Raw genomic sequence first — 12,016 nt, 5'->3', positions numbered from 1 at the left:
TAAGGAAATGATTTTGTACCCAGTGTTTCCATAAAGAGTTGAACTCATTTAGCTTTTTGTTTCTTCTTTCCATTTAAGACTTTGGTATTTTCATCCTCACTTTGTGGAACATCTTGAGAAGCCAGATTTAACCTGCAGTAATGTTTCAGTTTAACAGCTCACACCAGGACAGACTTTAGATGAAGTGTGTGGCCCTTAAAAGGGCCTTTGTGTTTCAGCGGGTCTGGACCGGGTCTAGCCTCCGAAGCCGTACAGGGTGCGGCCCTGCCTCTTCAAAGCGTACACCACGTCCATGGCGGTGACGGTCTTCCTCTTGGCGTGCTCGGTGTAGGTGACGGCGTCGCGGATCACGTTCTCCAGGAAGACCTTGAGCACCCCGCGGGTCTCCTCGTAGATCAGACCGGAGATCCGCTTCACTCCGCCGCGGCGAGCCAGACGGCGGATGGCGGGTTTGGTGATTCCCTGGATGTTATCACGGAGCACTTTACGGTGACGCTTAGCGCCTCCTTTACCGAGTCCCTTTCCTCCTTTGCCTCTTCCGCTCATCTTTCAGCTTTACTCGTTCAACAAACTGATGAACTTAACGGGTGACACGCGCTTTTTACATCTGATCTGCGGACGTAAGAGAGGACAGAAGGCGCGAGTTCCGCTGGGCGGTGCCAAACTCAGCGGCTCCTCCTACATCTTTAGCAGCCATCTTAAAGACAAGAATGATTCCTTTTGATTATCTTGTTGAATTATTTTCACCTTGGTCTACCTATTTTATAATAAAACTTACACAAAAATAATAAATGTATTTTTTTAAATAATGCAGAACGTCGATTCCTGATAAGTCACATATTGCATATAGATATTTATTTGTAATGTGGTTATAAAGGTTGGTTTGCTGTCCATGTAGAGTGAACTATGCATGTTGTAAATGTTCTGATAATGACAATCCAGCACATCTTTATTATTTGTATGTATAAATATCGAATTACATTTTTTAACTCTACATTTTAAGAAATCTAATATATAAATAGTATTTTAAATAATGCTGTTACTAAAAAAGAACCTTAGTGTAATTAATCTCATATTAGATAAATATTGAATTGTATTCATTGCTTTTACATTGGACTACCTTAGTTAATTGATGCTTTTGGCCAAAGTGAATCAGAGGAAACACATTCAACCATGTGAAAAACAATAATAACAAGGTTTTTGTTAATGTGACAACATGGCTGTAAATCATAAAGCCCAGAGATTAGCTTTTATCAATGAAGAGCTTCTTCCTCTGCTGCTCCTCCTCATGTGTTTTAATTTGGCTATCCTAAATACATTTTAAAATAGCCTATTTCAAAGTTGAAATCATTTAAAAACTGATGCTTGCCAATCTGGACCCTGATTCACATCAGGCTGCTTTTCAATATTACAGGGGAGGATTACAAGCAACAATATCTTTGTGACACATTAAATGCATGGTCACATATTTGGTTCAATTTAATTTAATATATTTTGTAGCATGTTACTTATTACTTTAAAACTATTGTTATTACTATTATTGTTTATCGCTATCTCTCTCTCTCTCTCTAATATATATATATATATATATATACAGTATATATATATATACACACATATATAAATATAGAGGATCTCTGCTCCCGAAAACATAGAAACCTAGACTGTGTAAATGGTTATGCATCCCTTGCTTGGAGCCAGACACTTGAAATTGCGCCCTAGGCGGCAGGTCTCTGGACCAGCTGTATATGTAATAATACTTCTCTGTTTATTTTCTTTTATTAATAAAATAATATGGATATTGGTTTGTTATAGCTTAATTATTTGCTTAATCCCTCACCAGCAATATACGATCCTCTAAGTCTTCTAAGGCTTTTGTATTATAAATATGTCTGCCACTTCAGACAGTAGGGGGACAAAAGCACACAAGAAATAAACAAGCATAGTTAATTGTTAATATTTTTTGTTTAAGCTGTTTTTATGATTCACTACACTAGTGATGTGTTGATAACATGGAACCAAAATAAAATAATTGAATGATTTGGCCATGAACAAATCAGACCTTTCAGGTGGAACCAAAATAGCTTTATGCACAATTGTGAGTGTGTTAGAGGGTGGGTATGTGGGTGGTGGGTGAGCTGTCAGTTCCTCTTTTATGCAACTCAATCTGTCCCTTTCAGCCTCGTAAAAGTCAGACTTTAGAAACTCCTCCCAGGTCATCTTCTTAACCATGCCCTGGAGGGGCAGTAGATTTATTTCCCTGGCACCCCGGGGAAGCTGGTGTGAACATGAGGGCTGTCAGGTCCCTGCTTTAGTGGCTGGTGACAGGACCTGCACAGGCGACCTGCAAGCAGCTGCACTGCTGACTTCCTCTTTGCCCTCTCCTCTGCCACCTTTTTCCACTCAGCTTGGCAGCCTTCGGCTCCTGTTCAAAAAACGGAGAGGCAGCAAAGTCTTCTAAAGACATCCTGGGGTTCTTGAGGCCCTCATCCGCATAGGTCTTAAAGACCTTTGTGGAGCAGTAAAAGTACTTTACTGTTTTTGAAGTGAAGATCCATCCCCGAGATACTGGCTGCCCACAGGCTAAACAGTTCCTGGTCATCTTCATCTTCTGCTGCTGCTGTTGCTTTTCCAGGATCTCTGTCACAATCTTCTCCACTGTAACCCGGCTCAGTAACTCCTCCTGTGAAGGAGCCACAGGTGGAGGATTGACAGTTGCAGAAGGCATTGTTGGACAGGCACACTGACCGTTCAAACTGCCACAGCTGCTGTGTCTCCAAAACCTTCTCCGGGCAGGTATTGAGGGAGGAGCTGTTGTTCTTCAGCTTGGCCAGATGTTTTACATATCTGGAGATATGCTGGCATGTGGTAGGATGAAGAAGGCTGTTGGGGTCAGTGCACGCCCTCTGTACCATGGCAGCATAGTCAGCATCCACCTGCTTCAAGAGACCTTTAGCTCCATGGTGTTTAATAAGAAGCTCGTCGATAGCAGCTCTCATGGGCGATCGTGGCACAGGAGGTAGAGCGGGTTGTCCATTAATTGGAAGGTCGGTTCAATCCCCGGCTCCTCCAGGCTGCATGTCGAAGTGTCCTTGGGCAAGATACTGAACCCTGAATTGGCCCTGGTGGCTGTTCCAGTGTATGAATGTGTGTGAATGTTAGTTTCTGTTTGAGCACTTAAGCTCAGTGTGTGAATGGTGAATGCAGATGTAGTGTAACAGCTTTGAGTGGTCGAAAAGACTAGAAAGGCGCTATACAAATACGGAGCATTTACATTTCATGAGTTGTGTCCATCGGCCCTGGTCCAGGACTTGAATAAGACCTCCTGTCTTAATGGGTCCAGTGCGGGTGGCTCGTGGAGAGGTTTGGCTGTGCCTTGTTCTTGTCCCAGTTCAAAACAACAGCACGACAGTCTGGCTCCACATACTTACATACCGTCCAAATCTCTCCCCTGGGTCCCTGTTTGATACCCGCAGGCTTGGGTATTTTGCATTCCCTGTCACGTTGAAAGAAGAAGTGTTGAGATTGGAAATCAACAGAGGGTCAAACACAGCTGGCAGCTTCACACCAAGCTGCTTCAGGTCCACCAGCCTCTGGAAGTTCCAACGCATCTTTCGAGTCAGCGCCTGGGCCTGGAAAAGTTCACTGGACACCCGGTTGCCTGTCACCCACTGGGCTTGGTGAAAGTGAAAGCCCTCCTGCTGAGAGGGGCCCCTCACAGGGATCCAAATAGGTACAGCAGCTCCCTCGCCCTTGTTGTAGTTGAGCTGCAAGGTGCCACCATACCTATAGAGGATTCCCCCCCCCGACCTCAGGGTCGCCCAGGCAGCCTCTCAGGATGTGGATGCGCTGAATCCTCCACACCTTCATCATGGAGGCCTTGAAGAGGAGCACATCATTGGTATCCTTTGCCAGGTGGAAGTGATGTCTTCAACTCTCTGCAGCAGCTCTCTGGGCTGTGGCACCTTTGTCCTGCAGTGCTCTCGTACGTGCTGCTTGGTGGGATTAGCAGGAGAGTTTCCTCAGAAGGTGTATGCCTCCTTGAACCTTTGGAGGTCACTTTAGTCTAATCTAATCTAATCTAAATCAGTGACTAATATGAACCATGCAAAACAACAAATCATCACACTGGACGACCAACATAAATCAAATGAGCTGAATGACTTTTACCTGCGATTCGATTCTCAAAATTTCTCTCAGGAGTGTGACAGTGTTCTGCAGTCCCTGCCAGCTACTGACACTACCTGCTATCTGGTGTGCAGAAGAACTAACAATGGCACGGTGCCCTATTTTTCAGTAGTCGTTGAATACTCACACTGTCCCAGCAGTGGTGGATCTAGAAGATTTTACATGGGGGGGCAAAAGGGGGCTAGAGGTCTTGGCAGGGTGGCATGGGTAGAATTGCTTTAACAAAACAAACACAAAAACACTTTTAAACTAGAGTAGTTATTGTTTAATCATGCCCTTACACACTACAAAGGTTTTTAATTCACAACAGGAATAAGCCCAGTGCAGTGTTCAAACAAAACAAAACTGTGCATCTCTTAAAAAGTAAAAGTATAAAAAGCAAAATGAAAATATAAAAAAAGGTACAATAATTGTGTCCAAGATGCAGTGGACTACAAGTATAAAACAGCGGACAATACTCAAGTTCTTATTATAATTAAAAACTTATAATTATAGTCCACAAAAGACCCATGATCACCCATCTTTTTTAGGAAAGCTTAAGGCAACAGTTGTTGTGCTTTACAGCAAAGCGTGCTTTTGCATGCTGTTTCTCAATAGTGAGAACAGCCAGATTTCTCAGACGGTCATCTGCCATGGTTGAGCACAGGTGAGTTTTTACAAGCTTTAAAGTTGAAAAGCTTCGCTCACACCCAGCAGTACTCACTGGCAAAACAATAGCGATCTTGCACAGGCGAAAAAGCTAAAAAAAACCTCTTTAAAAGGCACCAAGAACGTCACAAACTCAGTCAGACTGGGCGGGTTTACTTTGCCATTTGCTCTATTTCTTTCAAGAAGTCTTTTTGCCTGGTGTATCTCAGTTTTCAAGTCTTGCAAGTCAGAGCCATATTCCTCAGCCACTAACAAAACCAATTCTTCCTTTAAGAAGTCATTGTTTGATGGGTTTAAAGCTTGTATACCCCTCATTATCTTGCTGCTAGAGTTTGAAAAGCGCCTGCCCACTGATCATTGAGTCTATGATGGGAATGAATATACCTATTCTAAAGGCATCTTTGCTGTCAACATGTGTTTGCTGTCCAAGTGTAGATGTTACAATCCAACGAAGGTTAAAATGAAGGGCAACTGGACTTTGTTGAAGATACTGGAAGATGTTTCGTCCCTCATCCAAAGGACTTCTTCAGTTCTGACTGACTGGCAGGGAAACTCAGCTATTTAACCTCAGTGGGGTCGTTGGCCCGGGTCATCGATACCGCCGGTTCGTTAGTGTTCCTTGTTGCTGTGACGACAGTCGTTACGGTCGTTAAGACTACCTGTGGCCAAGACTGAACGACCATCGTTGGTATCTTCACCTGAGGCCAATAGGTTACATTTGTTTAGTTTCCTGGGAAGTGATGAAAGAACAGCATTGTAAGTGGGGGATAAGTGGTGGCGTAGACCCCCTCCTCTGTTCAATGACGGCTTCTCCACCCTGGTGTAGATGCTTCCTTGACAGCTCTTTCAAACCATCCATCTTCTCTGTCTAAAATGTGCACCTGGTGGTCCTCAAACGAGTGTCCTCTGTCCTTCAGATGTAAGTAGACTGCAGAGTCTTGACCTGAGGAGTTGGCCCTTCTGTGTTGAGCCATGCGTTTGTGTAGTGGTTGTTTAGTCTCCCCAATATACAGGTCTGTGCATTCCTCTATTCCTTTATTCTCCACTTCTTCCATGTAGATGTTTGCCACAATCGGGGATACCGGTGAGCCCATGGCACAGCCATGCTTCTGTCTGTAGAATCCACCGTTGTACTGGAAGTAGGTGGTGTTTAGACAGAGGTCGAGTAATTTGCAGATTTGGTCAGAGCTGAGGCTAGTTCTGTTGTCCAGGGTGTTGTCTTGTGTTAGCCGTTTCCTAACGGTTTCTACTGCCTCTATGGTGGGGATGCAGGTGAACAAAGAAGTCACGTCATAGGATACCATGGTTTCATCTGGATCCAGTTTTAGTCCTCGAACTTTGTTTACAAAGTCAATAGAGTTTTGGACGTGGTGAGGCGTGTTTCCCACCAAAGGAGCTAAGATGGTAGAAATGTGTTTGGCAATGTTGTAGGTGACCGAGTTAATGCTGCTGATAATCGGCTTGGGGGGGCTTCTTCTTTGTGTATCTTGGGTTAGTCCATAAAATAGATGTTACAAGAGCATCATGTAGTCTCCTAGATGTGTGTTTGGTTCTTTTTGATTTGACAATGGTAGAAATGTTGCAACCATTGCATGTGTCAATTGCTGTACTCCACAGGTCATTGAAGCTCTCCTCTTTGCGATGATCTTCCAATGTCTGTCTGAGGGTTTCAGTAAGGTCAACTGCTTTGGTGAGGTCCACATTAGTTGACTGGAGCATCTCAGATAAAAACTTGGTTTCACCTAGCACTTTTCTGAAGACTGCAAGGAGCCCTATGTAATTAAAATCAATTTGAGAACTTAGTCCTCTTGCGTCTACAGCTCTCTGTGGATTGGCCTCATCTGAGATTTCATCCAGCACTCTTTATTACTGCAGGCAGCCTGTCCATAAGGTTTCTACATGCAGCATAGCAACAGGCCCATCTAGTGTCACTTAGCCTTGGAAGTTCTCATGGTGCCCCACCACTGAACTTTTCTTTTTGAACACCCATCCACTTAATGTGAACATATGATCCTGACATGAATGTGTGCAGTCTTTCTAGAAAAGTGAAAAAACATGCAGCTTCTGGGACATTTTTTACACTGTCCACAATGACAAGATCCGAACAGTGTGCCCTGCAGTGAACATAAAATGCATATTTGGCAACTTCCTTAACCCTTGTTTGGACCCCATGACTGCAGCCCCATCATAGCCTTGGCCCACCAGATTCTCTTTGTATTCCAGTCCATACTTTTCCAGACATGAAATAAGTTTCTCTGTCAAACTGGCTGCATCTAAGTGCTCTGCTTTCTGGTACTCAAGGAAGCTCTCCTGAACCACACCATTATAATAACATTTTACAACCAGAGAATGTCTTTAGTCTCATCCGCTAAAATAGAAAAGTGCTCACTTTCTTTAACCTCTTTTATAATTTCCTCCCTCACCATTTCTGCTAAACACTCCAAAATCTCATTTTGAGTGCTTTTGCTTGTGTATTTAGCATTTCTGGGACCCTGTGACAGCCATTTTTTCACTAAGGCATCGTGTTTACTCCCAAGATCTAAAATCTCAGGGAAATTTCCCCTGTTTTTTGAGTTTTCCGATTCATCATGGCCACGTTGGGAAATATTCTGAGTGGCTGTCAACAGCAAGGTTTCAGCCAAAGTTTTAATGTACTTTTGATTTTCAATTACTTGTTTCTGATTTTCATCTCCCATCATTCCCAAGACAGTTGTATTTTTCTTGGCCATTCTTTTAAGTCAATATGTGAAAACCTCTGGTTATCCTTGTATTACATTACACTGTAGGACCATGTAGCTAATAAGTAGCCTGTATCACAAATATAAAATCAGAAAGATTTATCACATGCACACACCAGGTAAGTTTAGACTACTTAATCCTATTGTATTTGTTATTTCCCCAGTTGTAACCTGGTTTCATTGCTGTGATATCTGAGAGGAATTGGATTTATAGGACTGCTTAGCTAATAAAATGATCGATCTCTTAACTGGCACTGTAAACATTATGGATACAAACAATATTTTTGTTATTTTTATTAAGCTGTTCTTGTCTTTACTAAAATCAAAATTAGGAAATGTAAGAGTGCTCTTACAAATCACGAGGGAGCGATTTGACCGCTGATTTTGATGATGCTGAATGGTCTTTAGCATACAATACATTCATTACAAATGTAACTTTAAGTTAAACGTGTGTTTAAACTACACCTGGGGAAACTCACTTCACCTTCAGAGGCTCTGGGGCAGCTCAGTCTCTCCAGTCGGGTTGCAGGGCCGCCGCACCGCAGCAGACTCGCTGTGTGTGTGAGCCAGTCAGCCAGACTGAGCGAACGCCGCTCTGCACGTTTGAATCAGGGATGTAGCTAAGTATTTGAGGGGCAGGGGGGAGGGGCTTAATAGTACATGTAAAATTAAATTGTTCACTTTTGGCAAATGTGTTATTTAGTTCACTGTTTTGAGAAGCTTGTGGACATAGTAGCGGGTTGTTTTTACATGTACAGTTTTTGGATCATCAAAGTTAGGGGGTCGGGGGGGGGGGGCACCCCCTGTAGATCCGCCCCTGCCCGTAACAGTATAATGATTTTTTATTCAGGTTTCAGTAGGCTATATTAAATTTCAGTATATCAAATTTAGATGTTGACAGATTTAACACCTCTCTTTTGAGCTCTTTATCTTCCTTCACAGCTAGGAGATGAAACAAAACAATTTTAATTTGTGTATTAAGTAACTTACATTAAAATGTTTATATTAACAACAAATGTAGCGGTGACTGTAGCTGGTGGACCGGAGTCAGCCGTCTGCTGCCTGAGGATGTACTGAAGCAGGTCACATCCTACTAATGATCCAGTTTCCAGAAAGTTCCTGAACGCCGCATTTTCACAGAGTTTCCGTAGTGTAGTGGTTATCACGTTCGCCTAACACGCGAAAGGTCCCCGGTTCGAGACCGGGCGGAAACACTTTAATATTTCTCAAGTAACCCAATATTTTATAATATCCACCATGTGTCATTTAAACGTAGCCTCATTATTCTCAAAAATTAGATTTAGCAAATCATATTAATGATCAAACACACAGGTTTAAAATCCACCATCAGATTTATTTATATAATCCACAATAACTAATCTGTCTCAGCTGGCATTATATTCTGTACATCATGACAACATTATAAGGACAAATAGAGTCAAGTCAAGACTGTAGGCCTATGTTCTGTGACAGATTCCCAGTAGTTATTATAATGGGTATAAATATCTACATTAGTGGTATAGGGATGATATCCTACAGGCCTAATATAGAAAATAATAATATGGTTCACAGCAGGATCGTAGTGGGAGAGAGTGACCTATGATGTGCAAAATCTACGCACACAGGACTTGATCAGATTAAGTTGGTAATTCTCCTTCAGGCAGGTCCATAAACAGACAGGAGAGGAAACAGCGCCACATGGTGGTGTAAAAATACACAGCTGGTGCAAGAAACCCCGTAGAATGAGTTTCAGTCATACAAGCTCCATTTCCTCGAGGACGCACTGATGTACCTTCCTCGTTAGTATAGTGGACAGTATCTCCGCCTGTCACGCGGAAGACCGGGGTTCGATTCCCCGACGGGGAGAAACTTTATTTAACAACTGGATGAAAGTCGAGTCTGAGGATCTCATTCTGACAACATTAACACATAAAAAGATCTGTCACACTTTAGATAACTCCTTTGTGTTTACTTTATGGCTGAAGACAATTTTCTGGCATCTGATTGAAACTAGTGTATTTACGTAATGTTATAAAATATATCAGTAGATTTCTATCTGTATGTTTAATAACTTGTTTCAATTAAATTTGCTTCCGTTTTAATGTGTGTACAATCACAACCTGCAGACCGACAACATTCAGACACAAAACGAAGATCTGTCACGAACCTGGTCACATTTACAGGAGATGATGATTTGGAATAGTTTTTATGATTAGACAATTTAAAACACAATATGAAGACTCATCATGTATATGGCCACTTATCTACAAGCCCACACTTTAAAAAAAATACGGTAAATCCATGATGGTATCTGGCCAACTTGAACAGAAAGTGCTCTCAGACTTTTGATAAAGAGGCTGTTCACTGAGGAGGGAAAAATCTGTAACTGCTGATTATGTTAATCAACTTTTTTTAATACCTTTAAGGCCCGATAGGCTGCAATTATACATCTGAGACGTTATTGTTGACGTGACAGCTGTAGTTACCGGTTGTAACAGCAAATGCAGGTTAAGCCTGTAGGTCACAGAAGTCCGGGGCAGCTAAACAAAGTATTGTCAGGTAGTAATTGATCTTTTTCCATAATTATGTGAGCAGCCATGATCTGACTTCATGCTGCACAAGACATGAGTCTGCGAACAGTGAAAGGAGTTAGATACCTGGCCGAGAAGGTGGAGGTGTGCAGCCTGTCGCCTGCAGCTCTTCAACTCACTGCAATATTTCAAACTGCTATATTAAAAGTTGAACAAGACTTTTGTCGTGTTTTGTAGATGCAGTTTGACGGAGGACAGCGGTCAGTGCTACATTGTGGGCCCATTTCCTGTGACTAGTTTGAAATAAAAGCCTGCTGTTTTGCTAGTTAAATGCTCTTGTGAATGTGAAGCTGTAGCAGCAGAAAAATATTAGACACTCTCAAGGGTTGTAACTTTAAAAACCTACATCAGATTGCTCTGATATTGACAGAGGGTCTCCCTGAAGTGGTCTGCTGTCCCTGTGAAGTGAAATGAGTCAGTAGAAACAGGACGTTTCCTTTTTACATGAATTCGAATCTTGGCTGAATGTAGTAAGCTTTCTGTGAGACTAATATTTTCTTTAGGTACTTGTGGTGTCTTATTTATTCAATCGTTTCTGCCACATCAATTGCATTCTGTTCAGCAGAAGCTCACTTTTATTTTGAAATATGCTGCGACACGATGTTACCGTAATGCCTAGAAAAAACACGCATCGCAAAACAGCGCGAGGGCTGGCTTGACTTCAGTGAAAAAGTGCAGTTTGTAGGCTATTAGCAGGATTTTAGTTAAGCTTTCCTTTAAAACTTTTCTAAAATTTTAAGGATCCTGATTAGCAAAACAGCAGCGAGGGTTACTGAAATGAAATATTTTATGCCTTTAATGTGATTATAATAATATTTAATGTCTACAATACAATAATAAGAGGAGGATCACAGGAAGGAGCTCTTGAGCTTTAGTGAGGTGGCTCTTAAAAGAGCCGTTGTGGTGTAAAGAGGTGTGGGGGGGGGGGAGTTTAAGCCCTCTCTCCGCGGATGCGTCGGGCCAGCTGGATGTCTTTGGGCATGATGGTGACCCTCTTGGCGTGGATGGCGCACAGGTTGGTGTCCTCGAAGAGGCCGACCAGGTAAGCCTCGCTGGCCTCCTGCAGAGCCATGACGGCGGAGCTCTTTCTCTGAGATCATGAAAAATTAAATGCAATAAGGGAAAATGATGTCAAAGGGATTAATAACAAAGATCAAGACTGTTTATTTAGTTTAAAACCCGTTGAGAAGAGATGATAAACTCACTCTTACTGTTTGGTGTTTCCTATCTGACAGTGAAGAAACACAAATGATCATTATTGTAAACTTTTTAATTACACTCAGTAAAAGCATGAACATCAAGTGTTATAGACACAGATTAAAGGGCAGAATAGAAATGCATAACATCTATTAGCTAATCATTTATTTTTAATAAAATGCCATATATATATATATATATATATATATATAGATATATATATATATTCTGTCTGTCTGCACTCATTTAAACTCGCACACTTTTTTTCCATCATCCAGGATAAAATCACTGAGGAATTATTAGAAATGGTCTTTATTGTCCGACTGTGACTATATGAATCCTATGTGATTGTAAGTTGTGTGTTAGTGTGTAAATGTACCATGTAAAGCGACCTTGAGCTCTGGAAAGGCGCTATATAAATAAAACTTCTTCTTCTAAATAATAATACAGGAATTAGATGTATATTTATTTTGCCTTTAATCTCAGATATTATAGAGACAAACAGGGATGGAGGGCTGAGGGGAAGCAGCCAATATACACAGAAGACCATAAAGGTGATGTTGGTACAGACTGAATAATGGTACAAACATTAATTATGTCTATGCTAATCGTAATGTAGAAACAGCCTCTTTACAACCCATGGAAAAAGTTATT

The 12,016-nt window shown here is 41.8% G+C and overlaps 1 protein-coding gene and 2 non-coding genes across 4 annotated transcripts in view; 2 read left to right on the top strand and 1 right to left on the bottom strand.

The window, feature by feature from the left end:
- LOC123962947 (histone H4) overlaps positions 1-555 on the bottom strand; it is a 1,895-nt gene extending 1,340 nt beyond the window's left edge. For both annotated transcript variants that reach the window (XM_046039457.1, XM_046039455.1), the window contains exon 1: positions 376-555. In XM_046039457.1, the coding sequence (XP_045895413.1) occupies positions 376-546 (171 nt within the window). In that variant the 5' untranslated portion in view covers positions 547-555. The remainder of the gene's footprint in view (positions 1-375) is intronic.
- Positions 556-8,715: 8,160 nt separating this feature from the next.
- Positions 8,716-8,788, top strand: trnav-aac. Its single transcript has one exon. It is a non-coding gene; the product is annotated as a tRNA-Val (tRNA).
- A 580-nt stretch (positions 8,789-9,368) lies between these two features.
- On the top strand, positions 9,369-9,440 carry trnad-guc. Its single transcript has one exon. It is a non-coding gene; the product is annotated as a tRNA-Asp (tRNA).
- The last annotated feature ends 2,576 nt before the right edge of the window (positions 9,441-12,016 follow it).

Source organism: Micropterus dolomieu, linkage group LG23 (assembly GCF_021292245.1).
Source record: "Micropterus dolomieu isolate WLL.071019.BEF.003 ecotype Adirondacks linkage group LG23, ASM2129224v1, whole genome shotgun sequence".
Classification (NCBI taxonomy): Eukaryota; Metazoa; Chordata; class Actinopteri; order Centrarchiformes; family Centrarchidae; genus Micropterus; species Micropterus dolomieu.
The sequence above is the reverse complement of the archived record's forward strand: the minus strand, read 5'-3'. Positions and strand labels throughout refer to the sequence as shown.